The sequence below is a fragment of the Rhinatrema bivittatum genome, chromosome 1, assembly GCF_901001135.1.
Source record: "Rhinatrema bivittatum chromosome 1, aRhiBiv1.1, whole genome shotgun sequence".
NCBI classification, from domain to species: domain Eukaryota; kingdom Metazoa; phylum Chordata; class Amphibia; order Gymnophiona; family Rhinatrematidae; genus Rhinatrema; species Rhinatrema bivittatum.
This window is the reverse complement of record NC_042615.1, coordinates 515,931,455-515,954,372: the sequence shown is the minus strand read 5'-3', so window position 1 is coordinate 515,954,372 and position 22,918 is coordinate 515,931,455. Positions and strand designations below refer to the sequence as shown.

The following is a 22,918-nucleotide window of genomic DNA, read 5'->3' as shown; positions in this document are numbered from 1 at the left end:
AAGGCATGGGCGCCATTCTTACAGAAAATAACAGATCACCTACCTCCGGTCTTACAGCTGGGTTCTCGGGTCGGTCTGGTTCTCCATGCTGCGGCAGCCCCCTGTTCACCTCTCCAATCTGCCGAGCGTTTCCTGGGTTTCTCAGTCGAGCATACATTTGTCTCCTTCTCCATTGAATCATTATTAGCGTCAGAGCAAAAAAAAAACAGCTCGTCCATGGTGCAGTCCGGTACCTAACTGTTCGAACACCACACTAACACCACGTTGAGGTAGGCGCTAAACGAGCGTGTTAAGGCCGCGGCTAAACAGTGGGTTACAAAGGAGATAATCTGAGCGCGCTTTACGGTATCGGAGAGGAAGAGCTAATTCCTTCATTATACAGCATTATACAGCTATTTCGCTCATTTACATGCCGGGTGCGGAAAGGGTTATGAGTCTGTTTTCAGAAGCGATACGGACGCGTGAAACTGGAGACTGGATCGCTTAATTGCTTTGCGCGCCCGAATTGTGCGCTACGAGCACGTTACAGACGGGCAATCTTCGACCGGACGACACTGGATCGAGCCGTAAATGATCACCGGGTTGCTTGTGTCACAATATGTGTGCTCATAAGGCTCTAGTGCTTTCCATTTTTCTTCTTACTGCAGAATTGCCCCGCTATCCTAAAAGGATCATGACAATAACATGGACTTTCTCATGTGCTATGGATCCTTTGGAGGTTGTGATACCCTTTTAACTCACAGAAGAATTATCCAAATTGAAGTATGTGCACAAGCTTTTCAGACCAAGTAGATCCTTTCCTCAGATATGACACAGCCTGAAAAGACTCAAGTTTTTTCAGGGCTCAACCAAGATACGACATCTGGAAAATAAGTAGATAATTCCTTATTTTGCAGAATGCTGGGCCACCACAAGGTGTGGGGACCTCTCTCATTCACACCTGATTGTTAAACTGGTGAGTAAATTCCATGAAAAACCTGCAAAGGGTTTTCTGCACCCTTAGTTTTGCTTTTACCTAGTTGGTCAAGAGATTAAAAACAGGCGATCACCCACTCTTTCATCTTGTACTAAGGATAAAAATAAGCAGCTGGCAATCTTTCATCAAAGATGTGATCACTGGCTAATCTATCATGGTGTCTTTTCCAGTATGACTCCCTTTCTCTTGCAGAAGGAAAATAACCAGGACACACTGAGAATGCAGGAAGGTATTTCTGATAAAATGATCTACTGAGGACACAGCAAATTTCCAAAAGTGTTTTTTTTCCCTTTTATTCATTTCTAAAATATATTTTACAAATAGTGAGAGCTCTTAAGCTAGATGAATTTCTACAGACTACCAATATATAAAGTATTAATCATTTAGCACTCTTAAGGCTCTCAATTCAGAAAATTCATGTGTTACACTGTGTAACCGTGTTAATGCTAAAATGGCTGCTCCCTTCACGATCCCTAATATATGCGTTAGAATTGTATAGCTCCTCTTACTCTCACCGATGTATGAATCACACTGTATGATTTTATATTAATGATACAGTGGCTGCTCTATTTACTGTCCCTGAAACATGCAGAAGAGTTATGCAACTTTATACCAAGGATAAAGCACCTCACTGTCCTCCGTCTACAGAAACAAAGAGAAAAAGGGCCACTTGGTGCACTTAGTGAGCCGTTTGTGCAGTCACAGGTCTCACACGATCTGAGGGCTTCTCCCTCCCTTGCACTGTTACTGCAGTCGCTTTGTGTCTATCTCATGTATGCTTAATTCTGCTACTGTTTTTGGATCCTGTCACCCCTGCAGGGTCTTTACAGCTGTCTGCCAATCGGTGAAAGAAATATTTTCTCATGTCCTATTGAGTTTCTTTCCCCGTCAGCCTTACAAGACGGCCCCTTATCCTTGTGGTTTCATTCTACAAAATGCTATTTTCTGGCCCTGCCCGTGATGTGAATGTTTGTGTCCTATCTCCCCTTTCCCTCCTTTCCTCTAAAGAATGCATCTCTGCAGCTCCTTCCGTCCCTCTGCGGTACATTTTCAGTAGGGCGCACAAGTGGCACTCTATCTGCCCGTTCTGGGATGTGTCCCATCGGGCCCCTAGTCTTGTCTACTTAATTGTATCAATCCCCAGAATACTCCCTCTTCAGTCCTTGCTACCAGAATCCCTCACGATACTCTGTTTTACCTTTAGTGTATTGCCTTCTCCTTCACTAAACCCATCCTTTCCTTTTCATTCTTGCTGTTCTCCTTTAACCTTACTCTTTTCATTTAAAGAAAGTTTTATCCCCTGCCTACACAGATTGAACAATATGGCCCTCCATGCAAGGCTGGTAACTGTGTTGATCTTCTCTGCTGCCTGTTTGTATGTCCTTTTCACTCTTATCTCTTCTTCTTCTTCCTTAGTGAACCACGGTTGTCTCTTACTTTTCTTCCCCTTACTAAGATCCCAACATAAATATTTATTGCCGCTTCAGTGCATTTTTTAATTGCTTTGTACAGTTCCTCTGCATCATTTAGATCACTGACTCCTGTAAGGCTCGTGAGCACTCATTCTCTTACAGTCAGCCCTTTTAGCATTAGGCGTAACATGGAACGTCATGCGTGATAAAAGGGCATAATCTTCATTTGTCCGGACTAACCCCCCTCCCACCTTTATCTTCATCACGCCCCGCGTAGGTCTAACACGCCATTCGTCACCCCTTTCCCCCCTCTATAATGATTGCACTTTTTAACCCCCGCAGAGGCAAATCCTATCCTTTCCTTATATTAAGGACCCCCTTTGTTCCTTGCTGTTAAGGACTCCTTTGTTTTCTTGTTGTTAAGTTACTTTCCACTCTGCACTTATGTTACTCCCCTTCCCAGTTGTAACTTCCTGTTAACATGTAATTTCTATCTGCTGTTCAAATGTAAACCAGTATGATGTCCCCACTAATACCGGTATATAAAAGTCTTTAAATAAATAAACAAATAAATAAATAAATTTGTTAGTCTTCCCCAATAATATGATCCCAGAGCCCTTGAATTTGATTATTTCTTTTAAGTTGCAGCAAGTATGAAAGTGAAGCTCTAAAATTATTTTAAAAACAATCATATTTTTCTAAAACAGTGCTAAACATGCATCCTGTCCTTTTCAGTAGCAGTTGTCACTTCAGTTGGTCCAAGAGGTTTTGGCACTGCACTCGTAAGGGGGGATGTTTCCAAAGGAATTTGCCCAGGTAACTAAGTGATTATCTGGCAAATTTTCTGGACTGAAAATTTCCCTCCTCACGTGCACCGTGAAACTGCAGGCACCCTTACCCTAATGGTGAAAAGGATAGGGGCTGGGAGCAGAGGGAGGAGGGGGAGGTTAAGTATGTGTGCTAATTTCATTTTGAAATCCTTGCACACACTATGCACTTGTCGTGCAACAGGTGTAAAGGCAACGGGTACCCATGTTCTCCATCAGACCCAAATTTTCATAAGGAAAATTCCATGGAGAGCTTCCTCTTGAAAATGGGGTGGTAATTTTCGAAATGATTTACATGTGTAAAGGTAGCACATATTGTAGCAATTTTCCAAAGCTCATTTACATGCTTAAAGTGCACTTGCACATGTAAAACCTATTGATAATGCAATAGCATATAGCAATTTTCAAAAGCCTACTTATGTACATAAAATGCATTTATACACATAAAACCCAGTTTTAAGTGTGCAAATCCTTTTGAAAATTATCCCCTTAGCTTGCCGGTCAATAGTTATTTTGTACCGGTGGACCTGTAAGCTCTTTGCTGGAGTTTTAAAATTGCCTCCTTTATTGTGCTACCCATCTTTTGCTGCTAGTTTTTAGTTCACATTGTATACCTTTTGCCATCTATGTTTCTCTAGTAAGTATTGTCTAATTCTGATCCTCTGTTTACAGTGAATCATATCATAAGGTGATCACTAGGCTCTAGGCTGTTGCCTCCATTCCCTCAGTGGCACTTTTCCATTTATGAATGTAACATGCAGTGCCACTTTGCCGCAAGTGAGCTCATTGACTAGTTGCTTGAGAAGCGAGACTTGCAGGGATCCCAGTCTCACCTTTTAGCTAATCCTGCAGCTGGCACATCTTCAGTCACACTTATACTGTATGATAAATTATTTTTTTATATACTTTCTCACTGTATACATAGCATATTTTAAAAAAAAAATCTACCAGTCGAATTGTGGGATTCCCTACTTTTCAGCATCTGTGTTTGAAAAAAACTTGTTTTCAAAACACAATCACATTTCAGCAGGGAAGTGAATGCACCTAAAAAAGTGGTACAACAGTTAAAGACACCACTCTGCTAGTGTACCTCAGCCCTGTCCTGCAGCATCCCCTGCTACTCTAAAACCAAGATCTATACATACAGCTCTGCCAATGTACCTCAGTCCTATCCTGGAGCACTCCCTGCTACTCTAAATCCAAGATCTATGCATACAGCTCTGCCAATGCACCTCAGTCCTATCCTGGAGCACTCCCTGCTACTCTAAATCCAAGATCTATACATACAGCTCTGCCAATGCACCTCAGTCCTATCCTGGAGCACTCCCTGCTACTCTAAAACCAAGATCTATACATACAGCTCTGCCAATGCACCTCAGTCCTGTCTTGGAGCACTCCCTGCTACTCTAAAACCAAGATCTATACATACAGCTCTGCCAATGCACCTCAGTCCTATCCTGGAGCATTCCCTGCTACTCTAAATCCAAGATCTATACATACAGCTCTGCCAATGCACCTCAGTCCTATCCTGGAGCACTCCTTGCTACTCTAAATCCAAGATCTATGCATACAGCTCTGCCAATGCACCTCAGTCCTGTCTTGGAGCACTCCCTGCTACTCTAAAACCCTGCTACTCTAAATCCAAGATCTATGCACACAGCTCTGCCAGTGCACCTCAGTCCTGTCCTGGAGAACTTCCTACTATTCCAGTACTGAAACTCTCCCACACAAGTCTGCCCATGCACCTCATTTCTGCCCTGGAGCATCCCTTACTATTTGAGTACCAGACTTCCCGCTTAGCTCAGCCTTTGTGCTCACCTCTCTCTTCAGTTACAGTGTTGTATCAGAATCAATCCATCTCAAGACTTTTACCTTATAAATCCTGAGTGATCCGTGACTTCTCCTCTCTGAGACTTAAAATGTTCCAGAATTGTGCTTGATGATTTTTAAAACATGTTACTAATGAGTCTTCCAGAGAATGCCATTTCTTTCCTAGACTCTGAGTGCTTAGGGTGCTCCTTATTGATTTCCTGTGTTTATCTGTTCTCCCATGAACTATGAAGTTCATTCCCAGGGGTTACTGAAGTTCAGACACAGAGAGGGAAGGGAATCCCTACAGCTCCTTGCAACATCATTGAAGCATTCCACACAGGATGTTTAATTTCTTCAGTCAGCATCCATAAGGGTGAATGTACTGAAAGGTGATAATGCATTTACTATGTGGCAAATGCATCACCCTTTGTAATAAGACCTTTTTATTATGTCTCCCACAATGCTGTGATAAGCAGAAACAGAAGCAGTGGCAGTGGATCTCTCCAATCCTAGCTTGGGGCTAGGAAGAAGGCAATAGTCCTGCATCCTCCTCCTCCTCTGCTGCTTGGGGCCAGAGGGTGGCGCTTTGAACTTCCGGGGACCCCACTGTGTTGTGTGTTTCAAAGCACGACACTGGCCTCCCAGTTCCACGTCAGGATAGGAGGATGAGTGAGAGAATCGGAAGAGGTGCAGGGGTGTGTGGGACTTGGGGGAGGAAAGAGTGAGGGGATAGGAGAGGACATGGGGAGAATGTGAGAGAGGGAATATGAGAGTGAGGGGACAATGCATGTGAGGGGGGGAGAATGATTCAGGGAATGGCAGTGGGTGCAGGGGGGGGGGAGTAAGTGAGGGAGCTAGTAGGATCATGGGCAAGAGTGAGTGAGTGAGGGAATCCATGAGTGCAAGGAAGAGAGTGAGTGAAGAGATTGGACAGGTGTGGGTAACTGATTGGGAATGAAGAGTGAGAGGACTGGAGGGTATGTGGAGTATGATTGTAAAGAAGGGCTCAGCATCAGGAGGAGTTGTGTGAGAATGGATCTTCTCTCCCACTCCTGGATCTGCCCTTTCCTGATCAAAGATCTCCTCTCTTTCTCTTCCCTATTCCCCTTCTCTGTCCTCCTCTCACTCCCATTCCCTCTCTTTATAATCCTTCCTTGCTTGGAGCTGCTTTGACTATGAATTTTATTATTATCTAGTGATATTAGACATAGGCAGCACTGTGCAGATATACAGAAGAGAGAGTTTCTGTGGAACTTATAATAGTGAGAAACTATATTAGCTTCAGTAACTTTCTATGGAAGAAGTATGAATCAGGTACAAGTACATTCAGTACAGTGGCTAGTCACGGCTGATATATCTTCTCTCTATACATGTATTCCTCAGTCACAAGCTCTGTCAATAGTTCAATAATTGTTGAAAGAGGTCTTGATGTCTGGTAGAAAGTATCATCTGTTAATACAATTGGTAAAATTGGTGTTGACAGAAAGTTATTTTTGATTTAATAACATCTTTTATAAGCAAGTCAGAGGCATCCCATGGGTTCTCCATTGGCGCCTACGGTTGCAGGACTATATGTGGCACAATATGAAAGCCAATATATATATATCCCTCCAAAGTTTTTGAATATATCATGATTTGGAAGTGATATATGGATGACTTGTTTTTTCTGTGGAAAGGGGATGAAACCTCTTTGTTGGATTTTCAAACATACATCAAGAAGGGCAAAAATTTAAGAGAGAGATTAAAGAGAAGAGAGATTTCAAGGGTTGATATTCGGTTTCGATGTGGCCGCTGTTCAGTGTGTTCAAATGTGTTACAAATTCAACAGTACCAGTTTAAACCGCATGTGCGCCCATATGTATTGTCAGGACATTTTACTTATTCATCAGAACGTGTTGTTTATGCTATTGTGTGTCCTTGCGCAATAGTGTTGAGGAGCAGAGAATATCCGGCTAGAAAAACTTCAAAAGAGTCCTGTAGTCAGGTTAGTCATAGCAAATAATGAAAGAAGCAAGAAGGCAACCGTCAAACCAAAAGTCATGTCACCATCTCCTGTGAAAACCTATTCTAGTATTATAATCTATTTATTCTAGTATTTATCTATTTATTCTATTTATTTATTTATTTATCTATTTATTCTATTTATTCTATTTATTCTAGTATTTATCTAGTATTTATTCTAGTATTTATTCTAGTATTATAATCTGTGGTTCCTTGATATTGGTTTGATTCTGTATAGAAAACTGCTCTGTGATTTCAAATCCCTTTCTATTCCAGTGTTGTATACTAATCAGTTTGGTTTCTTGATTATATTGTATACTAATCTGTTTGGTTTCTTGATATTAGATTGTTGTAAGATTCAAAAAAGCCAAAAAAAAAAAATTCCCAGTATCCCTCTAATTGTATAGCTGTCATATAATCTGTTCCAAATTGGGATATAAGTGCTGTGGGATCTTTTACTAGCTAAAGGACAAGAAAGTGTCTTGCCCTACCCAGCTTGACCTAGGTATAAACTGTTTAACTCCCTCCCACCCTACCCCTCTGCCCACCCACCCCTAGGTTTGTATTTCTAATGTAGTCATCCTAACTTCATAATAGGCAACCAGATAAATTAGTAAATTGATTATTCCTTAGGTGCACCAATCAAATAACTTACCTAAATGAGTACTATTCAATGCAACTGCTGTGGAGCCTTTATATTGAGGGTAATCATATGGAAACTTAAGGCTTGCCCCTTTTGTTCAAAACTCTCTACCTTGGAAAAGGAGCTGGATGACTTTAAAGCTGAATTAGCTTCAATAAAGAGAGTCTCAGCCACGGTACATTATTCAGGAAATAATTTCCACTTACCACTGAATAACCAAAACTCAAGAAAAAAGAGATTTACCGTGGGCTCAGGTAGGATAAGACCTGTAACCCACAGACACCCATTATTGAAAGCTGTGCAACCCACAACTCTATCCCACCACTCACACAGGCCATTAAGGAACTTAAAAAGTATTACAGTGGGCTCTGGAAGAATAAGACCTGTGTTCCGTAGACACACACTGTATCAAGTGCAACAAGTACAAAATGCCTTCTCTGTATTAAATTCTGAAGAAGTCCTTGAGAAAAAGATTGAAATGTTATCGGAAAAGAGAGAAAAAACCCAATGCATACAGAAATTCCAAATCAGAAACCAAAGGAAAAAGCTCACAGTGATGGATGACTCTGTCATCAGAGGCATTAATATCTTCCCTTGCACAAATGCAAAGAGAAAAGTGGATAACAAAACTCAACTAAATAGGTCACAAAAGGAGTCCAGGAACAGCAGTAACCTGAGCAAAGAAAGCTGGAAAGCTATGAGCACAAATGCTCGTAGTTTGGGTAATAAAATCCCAGAGCTGCAAGCCCTAATGGTGGAGGCGGACTTGGACGTTGTTGCTGTCACGGAAACATGGTTTACAGAATATCATGACTGGGATACGGCAATACCAGGCTATAACTTGTTAAGGAAGGACAGAGAGGATAGGAAAGGGGGAGGAGTGGCTCTATATGTCAGAAACAATATCCAAGCATCTGAGCTGCAAGGAAGATGGGGCAAAGAAGAAGCACTATGGGCCGACTTAAAAAAAGATGGGGCATCCATTTTTATTGGAGTGGTTTACAGGCCTCCAAACCAAAAGGAAGAGCTGGACAGAGATCTGATTGAAGACATCCACAGGATAGCAAAGAAAGGAGAAGTGGTGATCATTGGAGACTTTAATATGCCAGATGTAGACTGGAGAATCCCATCTGCAGAATCTAATAATAGTAGAGAAATAGTAGATGCCCTGCAATTAGCTTTGTTCAAACAAATGGTAATGGAACCCACGAGAGAAGGAGCTATACTCGACTTAGTGCTCACTAATGGAGATAATGTCTCAGATGTCTCAGATGTCCAGGTGGGTGCCCACCTCAGCACCAGTGATCATCAAACGGTATGGTTTAATATCACAAAAAGGACACGGAAAAGAAGCACAAAAACCCAAGTTTTGATGTTCAAAAACACAGACTTTGATGAAATGGGGAAGTACCTGGAGGAAGAACTAAAAGGCTGGGAAAACGAGAGAGATGTGGATCAACAGTGGACCAATCTAAAAGGAGCAATCACCAAGGCAACTAATCTATATGTTAGAAAAGTAAAGAAAAGCAAAAGAAAAATGAAACCTATCTGGTTCTCAAAGGAGGTGGCTGACAAAATAAAGGCTAAAAGAACAGCGTTCAAGAAATATAAAAGATCCCAAAAGGAGGAACACAAAGAAGAATATCTGGTAGTACTGAGGGAGACGAAGAAATTAATCAAGATGGCAAAAAGTCAAGCGGAAGAGAGGATTGCCAAAGAGGTAAAGAGTGGTAACAAAACATTTTTCAGATATATCAGTGAAAAGAGAAAAGTTCAAAGTGGTATAGTGAAATTGAAAGGTGGAAAGGATCAATGTGTGGAGAGAGACGAAGAAATGGCAGAAATATTAAATGAATACTTCAGTTCTGTGTTCACTAAAGAGGACCCTGGAGAAGGACCGACACTAGTTAACAAGAAACTGGAGGGGAATGGAGTAGATGTAACTCCATTCACAGTAGAAAATGTATGGGAAGAGCTGGTGAAACTGAAAGTGGACAAAGCCATGGGGCCTGATGAAGTTCATCCCAGAATACTGAGGGAGCTCAGAGATGTGCTGGCGGGTCCGCTGTGTGACCTATTCAATAGATCCCTAGAAACGGGAGTGGTGCCGAATGATTGGAGGAGAGCGGTGGTGGTCCCGCTTCACAAGAGTGGGAACAGAGAAGAGGCTGGTAACTACAGACCGGTTAGCCTCACTTCGGTGGTGGGAAAAGTAATGGAGTCACTGTTGAAAGAGAGAATAGTGAACTATCTACAGTCGGGAGAATTGCTGGACCAGAGGCAGCATGGATTCACCATTGGAAGATCCTGTCAGACAAATCTGATTGACATTTTTGACTGGGTAACCAAGGAATTGGATCGAGGAAGAGCACTCGATGTCATCTACTTGGATTTCAGCAAAGCTTTTGACACTGTCCCGCACAGGAGACTGGTGAATAAAATGAAAAGCTTAGGAGTGAGTGCCGAGGTGGTGGCCTGGATTGCAAACTGGTTGACGGACAGAAGACAATGTGTGATGGTAAATAGAACTCTCTCTGAAGAGAGAGCGGTTTTAAGCGGTGTACCGCAGGGATCGGTGTTGGGACCGGTCCTTTTCAATATCTTTGTGAGCGACATTGCGGAAGGGATAGAAGGTAAGGTATGTCTTTTTGCGGATGACACTAAGATCTGCAACAGAGTGGACTCGCCGGAAGGAGTGGAGAGAATGAGACGGGATTTAAGGAAGATGGAAGAGTGGTCGAAGACATGGCAGCTGACATTCAATGCCAAGAAGTGCAAAGTCATGCATATGGGGAATGGAAATCCGAATGAACTGTATTCGATGGGGGGAGAAAGGCTGATGTGCACGGAGCAGGAGAGAGACCTTGGGGTGATAGTGTCTAATGATCTGAAGTCGGCGAAACAATGTGACAAGGCGATAGCTAAAGCCAGAAGAATGCTGGGCTGCATAGAGAGAGGAATATCGAGTAAGAAAAGGGAAGTGATTATCCCCTTGTACAGGTCCTTGGTGAGACCTCACCTGGAGTATTGTGTTCAGTTCTGGAGACCGTATCTCCGAAGAGACAGAGACAAGATGGAGGCGGTCCAGAGAAGGGTGACCAAAAAGGTGGAAGGTCTTCATCAAATGACTTATGAGGAGAGATTGAAGAATCTAAATATGTACACCCTGGAGGAAAGGAGGAGCAGAGGTGATATGATACAGACTTTCAGATACTTGAAAGGTTTTAATGATCCAAAGACAACGACAAACCTTTTCCATAGGAAAAAAATCAGCAGAACCAGGGGTCACGATTTGAAGCTCCAGGGAGGAAGATTCAGAACCAATGTCAGGAAGTATTTCTTCACGGAGAGGGTGGTGGATGCCTGGAATGCCCTTCCAGAGGAAGTGGTGAAGACCAGAACTGTGAAGGACTTCAAAGGGGCGTGGGATAAACACTGTGGATCCATAAAATCAAGAGGCCGTCAATAAAGAGTGGTTGGCTAGCCAGAATGACGGCTACTGCCTGGAGACAATACCCTTATTCAATAAACATACACATGGTTACTGTGACTCCAACATCGCTCTAAGCTACAACAGCAAGAGGAAATGTGGAAAAAAGGATTTGCACTCACAAAGTGGGGAGTAGCTGGCTTGTTACGGCGGTTACTACCCCAAACCAAATAAGCCTGATACTTCACTTTCAATGCATATCCTGCTTCAACGGCAGGGGAGAAGAAAAACTGATACTTCACGCATATCCAGCATAGCTCTCTGCTTCAACGGCAGGGGAGAAGAAAAACTGATACTTCACGCATATCCAGCATAGCTCTCTGCTTCAACGGCAGGGGAGAAGAAAAACTGATACTTCACGCATATCCAGCATAGCTCTCTGCTTCAACGGCAGGGGAGAAGAAAAACTGATACTTCACGCATATCCAGCATAGCTCTCTGCTTCAACAGCAGGGGAGAAGAAAAAAGGATTCGCACTCACAAAGCGGGGAGTAGCTGGCTTGTTACGGTGGTTACTACCCCAAACCAAATAAGCCTGATACTTCACTTTCAATGCATATCCTGCTTCAACGGCAGGGGAGAAGAAAAACTGATACTTCACGCATATCCAGCATAGCTCTCTGCTTCAATGGCAGGGGAGAAGAAAAACTGATACAAGCATATCCAGCATAGCTCCCTGCTTCAACAGCAGGGGAGAAGAAAAACAACCAATAAGGGCTGAATAACACAGTCTGGGTAAAACAAATAAGCATGGGTGTAGCTTGCTTATTGCGGCGGTTACTTCCCCTACTACCCATAACTAATCAAGCTTGATATTTCACTTGGTTGCAGCTCCATCACTGCTCTCTACATTAATGGTGGGGGTGGAAGGGAAATAGAACCAAAGAGCTAAGAGAAACAGATAAGTATGAGAAAAAAATGTGAAGCTTGCTGGGCAGACTGGATGGGCCGTTTGGTCTTCTTCTGCCGTCATTTCTATGTTTCTATGTTTCTATGTTTCTGTGTAGTTTATAGCGATGAAAGGAACACATCCAAATCCTTGGGCATCTTGAAGGTCTTGGTTTGATTATGGCAGGTTGACAAATGGAAAATCTGGGAATAACTAGTATACAATTAGTATCAAACAAATAACTAGTTATGATTAGACTCTTTGCTGCAAAAACTCACTGTGATTGTAATTGCTCTAATGTGTGATTTGACTGTTAAAAATATAAACTTTATTCATTATTCCAATTACTGAAAAGAAAAAAAAATTGTATAATAGAGGGAAGACCTCAGTATTGGCAAAGGATCCGAATGTCTCAGAAACTTCTTGTGAGCCAATTATTCCAATCACTGGTCTTTTACCCTCTTAGTTTTGTTTTTTCGTTAAAAATACTTATAGTTGTCTTCTATTGGTTTCTGCTTTTCACAGCTGTGTTTTTGATTGAAAGTTCTTCAAATTATCTTTAATAAATTTCTACCTTCATGCAGCTGTTGATTTTAATGTCTTCAGTTAATGTAAACATTTCACACGGTAAATATCTTCAATTAATGCAAGCTTTTACCATGAATGTAAGCTTTCACCACAGCAAATTATATTTTAATCATTTTACTTGAGCCCTTCTTAAGTTCTAGACGGGAAAACCTTATACCGTTCTGAACTTCCTTTAACATAACATTGCTCTATATGTCCTCTAGTGGATACTTTAATCCCGACAAGATCCCGACATTATTTAACAGTAAGGCACTTATCTTTTTGCTCATTCTGAGTTGTTTTTGTTTCTCCTGACAGCAATGCCATGCCTTTCACCAACACAGTGTACTATTTGGCCACCGCCAATGTGGCCAGCCATGTTGGTGGTGGCCAAAACGTAGCTGTGAAAAGCAGAAACCAATAGAAGGCAACCATAAGTATTTTTAATGAAAAAACAAAACTAAAAGGGTAAAAGACCAGTGGAACAAGACTGTGAACGCAGAGGCAAACTAGTACACTTACAGTGCCGACCCGATTGCCAAGGCAAGGAAGTGCAGGCAGGGACTTCCTTATATCGTTTAATCAATCAGGGCATGTCACGAAGCTAGGACCTGCCCTTGGCCCTACAAGAGGCCAGGCAGTCCACACATGTGAGGGACGTGGCCAACGCCACTGGCGACGCCGAATTCCGGCATGAGGCCTGGTGCGCAGTGGAAAGCCTGGCAACCACCTTCGCGGGATGCCGAGGCCTGGAGGAGCTCATGGCTGCTGCTGGGGAGGCCGACCTGTGACCTGCAGAGGAGCTAGTGAGGTGAGCAGGCCCCTGCGTGGCCTGGATGCGGACGGGGCACGCAACACCTTTGTTCTCCCTTTACTAACGGAGTATACCATCTAGCTGTAGAGGTTCTGTGTAGCTTTTGCTCCCCATGTGGGGGCATTCAAATGGTATATGCTAGTGGCTTATCATCCCAGCATACCTATTAACCTTATGGATATTAGTTTGGATTTTGTTGGAGTAAGAGCTTTCTGTCTACTGTCTTCTAATATTTCCTTCTAATTTATGGAAAAGGAGTAAAGAAGTTCTGATTTATGGGTTGGCCTCCCATTGATTCATCTACCTGCCCTTGAAGACTAAACTCTTTTAAGCCAATATTTTTGATTTCTATGTGAAAGTCCATTCCCCTTATTGCAGTGGATTGGGACATCTCTGTATTCGAGGCTGGATGTGGGGTAAGGAAGACCTGCCTGTGATATGTCTTCTAATGAGTGTACACAGTGACAGTGAACTGCTGTAGAGGAACAATATTTTTGTATTGACTGTTTGGAGCTATCTCTTATGTTGGAGGTACAGAAGTTTTATTTCACCCTTCCTGCTTCTTGCTTAATTTTTTCCCTTTGGGTTTAACTAATATTTTTTCCCCTTGGAACTGATAATCCATGGTACCTGGGAGTCAGTATTAGGGGTGGGAAGACAAAAAAATGTTGTTTCATTGTTGATATCATTTTCAGGTATTTGGTTTTTCACATTTTTCATTTTGTCCAATACTTATTTTGTTTATTTAGTGGAAAAAAAAAGAAAAGAAAAAGAAATATATACTGAAAAATAACCCCAAAAATAATAATAATAAAAAAGAAATGGGGCCTCCTGATGCCTCCCAAGCTCCCCAGCCATCCCTTCAAGCCGAAAAAATGTCAGAGCCAGGATCCTCCCCAGCCCCTACTTACCTGGTCAGGGGGGATCTGATGCAGAGGCTAAGCCCAGGCCAAAGCCTGAGTCTTTTGTATAGCATGGGCCAATGTTACGGCGATCTACCACAGCCTAGGCCTATGCAAGCCCAAGGCTTCAGACTGGGCCTATGTGTCAGGATAGTCCTGATACCAACTCATTCCTGCAATCTATATTTTTAAAAATTGGCATGCCCCCCCACACCCCAGAACCCATGGGTAGGGAAGGATATGTACCCTAGGCAAACCTTACAGCCTTGCACACATGCCAGCCCCTTCACACACACACACACACGCATGCACACACACACACACACACTCCCACACCCTTTATAGACACAGACAATTAAAATATGTATTTATAACAAATTTTACATGAGGGTGGGGGATTCTGAGGCAATAATAACATTTACAACATGTATATTATAGGCTTTCACACAGACACACAGACCCATACACACACAGACCCACACAAAGGCACACACATGCATATACACAGGCTCTCGGACGCATACAGTCTCTCACTAACTCACACACAAACATACACACATGGCCTCCTGCTGTCATAGGAATGGGCTCCACCATGGCCCCATGGGTCTACTGTTGTCTTCGGACCATGGTGAGATGAATTCCACCATGGACTACTGACCTTTCTCCTTGGGAGGGAGGGGTAAGAGGAAGCTGTGTGTGGGCACATGCACACGCATGCCCACAATCAAAGAAGTCATGGGCCTCTCATTTTCAGTCGCTGGTGGGTTGAGCACCAATGGCCTGCATCACAAGAGGCAAAGTGGCACCAAAAGTAGAGATGTGCATCATTTAAGGTTTTCAGGTCGGGCTGCGGTTTGGGCGCCTCGTGGAAAATGTCGTTTTCCTGCGGCTCGTTTTTTTTTTCGGTGATTTTCCATGAAACAAAAATCCCACCACAACCCTTCAAATGTACTTAATTACAACCCCCCACCATCCCGATCCCCCCCCCCCCCAAGACTTACTAAAAGCCCTGGTGGTCCAGTGGGATCCCAGAAGCGATCTCTCCCTCTCGGGCTGTTGGCTGCCACTAATCAAAATGGCGCCAGTGGCCCTTTGCCCTTATCATGTGACAGGGGCTACCGGTGCCATTGGTCGGCCCCTGTCACATGGAAGGAGCAGTGGATGGCCTGTTCCATTTTCTAAGATGGCACCAGCCATCCATTGCTCCTACCATGTGACAGGGGCTGACCAATGGCAAATAAAGCCCCTGTCACATGGTAAGGGCAAAGGGCCACTGGCACCATTTTGATTCCTGGCAGGCCCGATGGCCCGAGAGCGAAAGATCACTCCCAGGACCCCTGCTGGACCACCAGGGCTTTCAGTAAGTCTTGGGGGGGATCGGGATGCTGGGGGGGGGGGGGATGGATTGGTTGTAATTAAGTACATTTGAAGGGTTGGGGTGGGTTTGGGTTTTTAAAAAATAAATGTGCCCCACCCCCCACGCTAACCTGAAAAATGATTTTCCCCGAAATTTCAGGGAAAGCCCAATCGTTTTTCGGGTCCTCCGATCCATGCCGATTTGGACAATTTCATTGAAATTTTCCAATTTGGCAAAAACGAGTGCACATCTCTAACCAAAAGTAGCATCAGAAACCTAAAACACCATGAAGAGGGAATGAAGCAGAAAATATGGCACAAAAAAAGCCCAAAATACAGATAAAGGGACCGAAAATCAGAAAGAGTAGTTTCAAAATTTCAAAAGCATAGGAAAGGTGCACAAAGCAGTAGGGATGTGAATCGTGTCCTCGATCGTCTTAACGATCGATTTCGGCTGGGAGGGGGAGGGAATCGTATTGTTGCCGTTTGGGGGGGTAAAATATCGTGAAAAATCGTTAAAAATCGTTAAAAATCGAAAAATCGAAAAATCGAAAAACCGGCACATTAAAACCCCCTAAAACCCACCCCCGACCCTTTAAATTAAATCCCCCACCCTCCCGAACCCCCCCCCAAATAACTTAAATAACCTGCGGGTCCAGTGGCGGTCCGGAACGGCAGCGGTCCGGAACGGGCTCCTGCTCCTGAATCTTGTCGTCTTCAGCCGGCGCCATTTTCCAAAATGGCGCCGAAAAATGGCGGCGGCCATAGACGAAAAAGATTGGACGGCAGGAGGTCCTTCCGGACCCCCGCTGGACTTTTGGCAAGTCTCGTGGGGGTCAGGAGGCCCCCCACAAGCTGGCCAAAAGTTCCTGGAGGTCCAGCGGGGGTCAGGGAGCGATTTCCCGCCGCGAATCGTTTTCGTACGGAAAATGGCGCCGGCAGGAGATCGACTGCAGGAGGTCGTTCAGCGAGGCGCCGGAACCCTCGCTGAACGACCTCCTGCAGTCGATCTCCTGCCAGCGCCATTTTCCGTACGAAAATGATTCGCGGCGGGAAATCGCTCCCTGACCCCCGCTGGACCTCCAGGAACTTTTGGCCAGCTTGTGGGGGGCCTCCTGACCCCCACGAGACTTGCCAAAAGTCCAGCGGGGGTCCGGAAGGACCTCCTGCCGTCCAATCTTTTTCGTCTATGGCCGCCGCCATTTTTCGGCGCCATTTTGGAAAATGGCGCCGGCTGAAGACGACAAGATTCAGGAGCAGGAGCCCGTTCCGGACCGCTGCCGTTCCGGACCGCCGCTGGACCCGCAGGTTATTTAAGTTATTGGGGGGGGGGTTCGGGAGGGTGGGGGATTTAATTTAAAGGGTCGGGGGTGGGTTTTAGGGGGTTTTAGTGTGCCGGCTCACGATTCTAACCATTTATAACGATAAATCGTTAGAATCTGTATTGTATTGTGTTCCAAAACGGTTTAAGACGATATTAAAATTATCGGACGATAATTTTAATCGTCCTAAAACGATTCACATCCCTACAAAGCAGCACTGCAGATTGGCAAGAAGATTTCAAGGTGTAAGAGCTGGAGAATGCCAGGAAGATACAGGCAGAAAGAAGTTAAGAACCCCAAGGTGTAAAATCTGTGCATGGCAGCAAGACCGAGTGGCACAAGGACCTGAAGGTGTAGGATGGAGGGGCATGGCATTAAGGCAGAGTGGCATGGGAGATGCCAGTCATTCTGTTGCATACGTGTAGAGAAGAATCCCAAGTGAAATTAATATTAATAAAAAAAAAAATGTAAATTCCAATGAAAACATGTCAACCTTAAAGATAACAAAAAATGTTAAGGTATGACCTTCATAGTAGCACTCCAAGACTGCATCTATAAATCAGATGACTTATGTTCCAGATGGTGCTATCAAACAAATCATGAGGTCGGGGTAATTTTTTGAAAAAAAAGTCTTAATAATGCCCAACTCTTCACAATAATTTTTTGTAATTTTTGATGCACATAAAATCAATTTAGAACAAAGTCTACACTTATCTTTTAGAAGTCTTCATTGAATTTTGTAATAGTTAAATGAGTAACCATATGAAGACGTTAGTTCAATAATGTGCTTGAAGATGGCAAAATTGAATATAGCATTAATAATAAAGAAGTGCACAATTTTAAGCATTCACACTGGTATATACATTTTTTATTTAAAGGAATGGAGGATGCTATTGCATAATTATAAATTTCCTGAAGCAGAGAGCAGAGGCTCTCGAAACATTGCAGCGTTGGAGTATTTCTTCAATTTGAGTTCACTCCATTCCAACCTTTCCCGGGGAGTTCCGGGTTATTCAGCAGCACAATTGTGCCAGTGAATATCCAGTCTACGTTAGCCGGATATTTTTATCTGGCTAACTAGCTCAGCCGAATAGTAGCTGTATATCTACCCCAATATTGCTCCATTTCTTGGAAAATGGTAAATGTGCCATGTCGCTCAGGATCAATGTCCTCTGCATCTTCCGCATGAGGTATGTGCGTGTGTGTGTATGTGGGGGGGGGGGGGGGATATATATATATGCATGTATGTGTGCCAATGTATAGCACACTCCCTTCTCCCTTCTTAATTCCCTCCCCTCCATTCAGTGTCACTACCTTCCCCTTCCCTCCCTCCCTCATTCTCATACCTCCTCCCTTCCCTTTCTATCTCCTTTTATCTCATCCCCACCCATTATGCACTCCCTCCCCTTCCCTTTTACTCTTACCCCTCCTTTTCATACATATATCCTCTACTCCCCTCTTCGTCACTCTCCCATTTCCTCTCCTTTTACAGGCAGCCCTCCCTTTCACATACCCTTTTACTTTCCTCTCTCCCTTTCCCTTTCCTCCTCTCTCTCACACACTCCTTCCCATTCATCCCTCCCTTTCTGCTCACTCATACTCCTTCCCCCCCACCCCCAAGTATTTTGCCTCCAAATCTTCTGCTGGCAGTCTCTCCTCTAAGCTGCAGTCTGGTGGCGCCTGGCTTCTGCACTGGTAGCTTTTCCCAAGGCTGTGGTCCAGCTAGCCTTTCTACTTTTGCTGCTTCTGTGCCTTAAGATGGGGGTGGGGAAAAAAAAGGAAACTCTTCTGTGGGCAGGATCTGGCCACAGAAAGAAAGAGTATGATGGGTCATAAAACCAAGGTCCATGGGGTCAACCCCTGCTTTAGTACATCGCCTCGCTTAGGCACTTAGATATAGGCAAATACATTGAAGGCACCTAAGTTTAGGACAGTGTTCAGCTGAAAACTTAGGGATCTAAATTAAACTGAAAATTCACCTAAATTTAGGCCTCTAACTGAAATGCTGAGCAGTTTTTATACAATACAGGGAAATTTATTTTAAAATTCATAAAGTGCTGAGGACAATTGTCAGACAGCTCATGCATCTTTGCCGGAAAAGTATGTGTATAGATTTGAAAATTCTATCTATATGCATTGTTTCCCTACGCTGTTCTCGTCCCAGGCTTGGGAATCCCTCCCCTTGCTTGGTTAAAAATTACCCAAGCTATGGAAGCCTTGCATACCTTTAGTGAGATTGAAGGCAATCTTCAGACAGCCAATTTGCTGGGTAAATGGCTTTGAATATTTCCCTCTGCATGTTTGGAGAAACTGAATCCACCCTGAATTCATAGTATTGACCTATACTTTGGTATCCTATAAATTCTATTAATAAATCTATATAAATAAAAATATAAATGTTTGTTTGTTCAAAATCTTAAATCTCCGAAAGTTCTTCACCGATTGCTTTGAAATTTTGACACAATGTTGCATTCGAATACGCACATGTTTTTATATACCTATATTATATAGATGTCACACCTGTGACAGGTAAAAACATGCTTTTTTGGAAAAACAGCACCATCTGTTGGATGTAAAAGCATCACACACTATCTACAATATAAATGGGCTCTGACCGACGGACCACTAATGTGCAGTAGAGAGCAGCTCTACCACGCATGTGCGGACCATAGAGCTCTGTGCTCTATGGTCCGCACCATAGAGCGGACCATGGAGCACAGAGCTCTATGGTCCGCACATGCTGGGTGTCACAGAGAGGAGGAGGAAAGGGCAGATGAGTCACCGCTCTGAGAAACAGCTCAGCCCTTTCTTCTGCCACTGGGGAAGGGGGGAGGGAATAGGGACTGCCGGACAGTTACACACAGGAGGAGGAAAGGGTAGAAGAGTCGCCGAGCCAGTCTGTCCACCGCCGGGGAAGGGGGGGGGGAGGGAGTTGGGATGGCCGGAGCAGAGCAAATGCAGTAGAAAACGGCTGTGAAGATATCACAAGCAGCTGCCTGTTCCTCTGCTGCTGAGGAAGGGGGGAGGGAGTAGAGACTGCCAGACAATTACACACAGGAGGAGGAAAGGGTAGAAGAGTCGCCGAGCCAGTCTGTCCACCGCCAGGGAAGGGGGGGAGGGAGTTGGGACGGCCAGAGCAGAGCAAATGCAGTAGAAAGTGGCTGTGAAGAGATCACATGCAGCTGCAGCCTGCAGCAGCCAAAGCTCAAAGAGCTGAACAGAGAACTGATCGCTTAAACAAATTAGAAATGTGCGCTTTCTCTTTTCTTTCTTTTCCATTTAACCAGAATGAGCCACAGCAATGCATGGTCGAGTACAGCTAGTGCAAAATAAATATATAAATATAAACATTCTGTTTATTGAACATCGTTTGGATGAGTTTTGTGAGGTTGATATTTACTGTATGATGCAAATATAGGGGCGGATTTTCAGAGCCCTGCTTGCCTAAATCTGCCCAAAACCGGGCGGATTTAGGCGAGCAGGGCCCTGCTCGCCGGTGAGCCTATTTTACATAGGCCTACCGGCGCGCGCAGAGCCCCGGGACTCGCATAAGTCCCGGGGTTCTCCGAGGGGGGCGTGTCGGGGGCGGGCCGGTCGTCGTGGCGTTTAGGGGGCGTGTCGGCAGCATTTTGGGGGTGGGTACGGGGCGTGGCTATGGCCCGGGGCGGTCCGGGGGCATGGCCGTGCCCTCTGTACCTGCCCCCAGGTCGCGTCCCGGCACGCAACAGGCCCGCTGGCGCGCGGGGATTTACTTCTCCCTCCGGAAGGCGTAAATCCCCGGAGAAAGGTAAGGGGGGGGTGTAGACAGGGCCGGGCGGGTGGGTTAGGTAGAGGAAGGGAGGGGAAGGTGAGGGGAGGGCATTAGAGGATTCCCTCCGAGGCCGCTCCGATTTCGGAGCGGCCTCGGAGGGAACGGGGGTAGGCTGCGTGGCTCGGCACGCGCCGGCTATACAAAATCGATAGCCTTGCGCGCGCCGATCCCGGATTTTAGCGGATACGCGTGGCTCCGCGCGTATCTACTAAAATCCAGCGTACTTTTGTTGGCGCCTGGAGCGCCAACAAAAGTACGCCTATTCGCGGTATTTGAAAATCTACCCCATAGGGTAAAAGAGAGGTAGAATTATGGGTAAGTTTCACAACTTCCTTTGTCTTAACCAGATACTCATAATATTTTTCAAACTCTACATTTATTAATGAGTTTCCTGGATTTTATGACTAGAGTACATTAACACTTTTCTTCCAATACAGATTTCATTTTAATGAACTTTAAGGTATGAAGCCTAGATATTGTGTATCCTTTGTTGCAAATTTGAAGACGGGATATTCTGAGAAGGGAGACAGGGACAGGGTGGAATTTAACAACCTTCCAGCACTTTGTTAATATGAGGTGAGAGTCAGAGCTAAAAAAGACATTAGGTATTCTCCATATCATTATAATTTTCAGGTATAAATTAGACAAGCTGAAAAATGTTTATTTTAGAATGTGAATTTGGGAATTCCTCCGTTGGAAAACATTTAACCTTTGCAAGAATATATTTTTCTCTGTAGCATTCTCTTTATTGCTGTCTTCACATCTCTGTTCCTCAGGCTGTAGATGAATGGGTTGAGCATGGGAGACACCACATTATACACCACACTGACCAACTTGTCCTTTTCCAAGGAATAGCTGGAAGAAGGCCTGAAATCCATGAATAATAGTGTTCCATATAAGAGCATCACGACAAGGAGATGAGCGGAGCAGGTGGAGAAAGCCTTGCGCCTTCCAGTGGTGGATTGAATCTTCAGGATAGTAGTGAGGATGCGGACATAAGAGCCCAGGATGATCAAGAAGGGCAGTACTACAATCAGTGAGCCCTCTGTGAATATCACCAGCTCATTAATGGAAGTATCTGTACAAGAGAGCTTTAGCAGTGGCGTGAGATCACAGAAGAAGTGATGGATCTTATTGGAGTTGCAGAAGGAAAGCTGAGCTATCAGTAATGTGTGTATCAAGGCATCCACTATGTTAATAATCCAAGAAAGAGCTGCCATCATTAGACACACCTTCCTATTCATTATTGTGATATAGTGCAGTGGAAAACAGATGGCAATATAGCGGTCATAGGCCATGATGGACAGGAGCACACATTCTGATCCAACAAAAAACCCAAATAAAAAAAACTGGGTGAGGCACTCAGGGAAAGAAATGGTCTTCTTGTGAGACAGGAGGTTGCTTAACATTTTGGGAACAGTGACTGATGTCAAACATATATCCACAAAGGATAAGTTAAAGAGAAAAAAATACATTGGGGTATGGAGCTGTGGATTTCTACCAATCGCTGAGATCATGATCCCATTTGCAAGCAGATTCATCAGGTACATCACCAGGAACACCCCAAAGATGGGACCTCTTAAAGCCACATGTTCTGTGAGGCCCAATAGAATAAATTCTGTCACGACTGTCTGGTTCCCCTCTTCCATTTCAACCTTCTAAAAGAGAGAAAAAATATATTAAAATAGGAAAAAAATGTAGCAGAGAAGCAGTGACATGAACAATCCTCTTTAGGCAGCATCATCCAGCATTGTGTCAGCAAGATGGAGATTGCACTACTCTTGCCTGTGCAAGAAGAGGACCCTCCAGAAACATCAGGTGAGACTCAGGAGTGGTTGGAGGAGGAGGCTTTAGCTCTTCTCAGAGGGATGTGCTGCTGAAGAATCATTTTACTGGAAGGTGGGGGGTAGGAGGAAGAGGGTGATCTAATAAGTGGGATTTTCTTTTAAAGTGTCAGGGTTTAAGAGGGTTTACTGCATCAAGCATAGGGGGACAGTTAACGTATCAGAGATGTTGGGGGAATCATGGCACTGTTTGGCTATTTAGTGAAAAGCAATCCCTGCACTGGTTTTGCTTGCCTAGATTAGATGCCTAGG

General features: G+C 44.1%; 1 protein-coding gene across 1 annotated transcript; it reads right to left on the bottom strand.

The window, feature by feature from the left end:
- Positions 1 to 21,526: 21,526 nt before the first annotated feature.
- LOC115098853 (olfactory receptor 1C1-like) lies at positions 21,527 to 22,471 on the bottom strand. Its single transcript, XM_029615879.1, has one exon. The coding sequence runs from the start codon at positions 22,469 to 22,471 to the stop codon at positions 21,527 to 21,529; it is 945 nt and encodes a 314-aa protein (XP_029471739.1).
- Positions 22,472 to 22,918: the final 447 nt, after the last annotated feature.

Bases quoted from the DNA above. Each gene is read 5' to 3' on its own strand.
- LOC115098853 (XM_029615879.1), bottom strand. From the start codon at position 22,471: ATGGAAGAGGGGAACCAGACAGTCGTGACAGAATTTATTCTATTGGGC.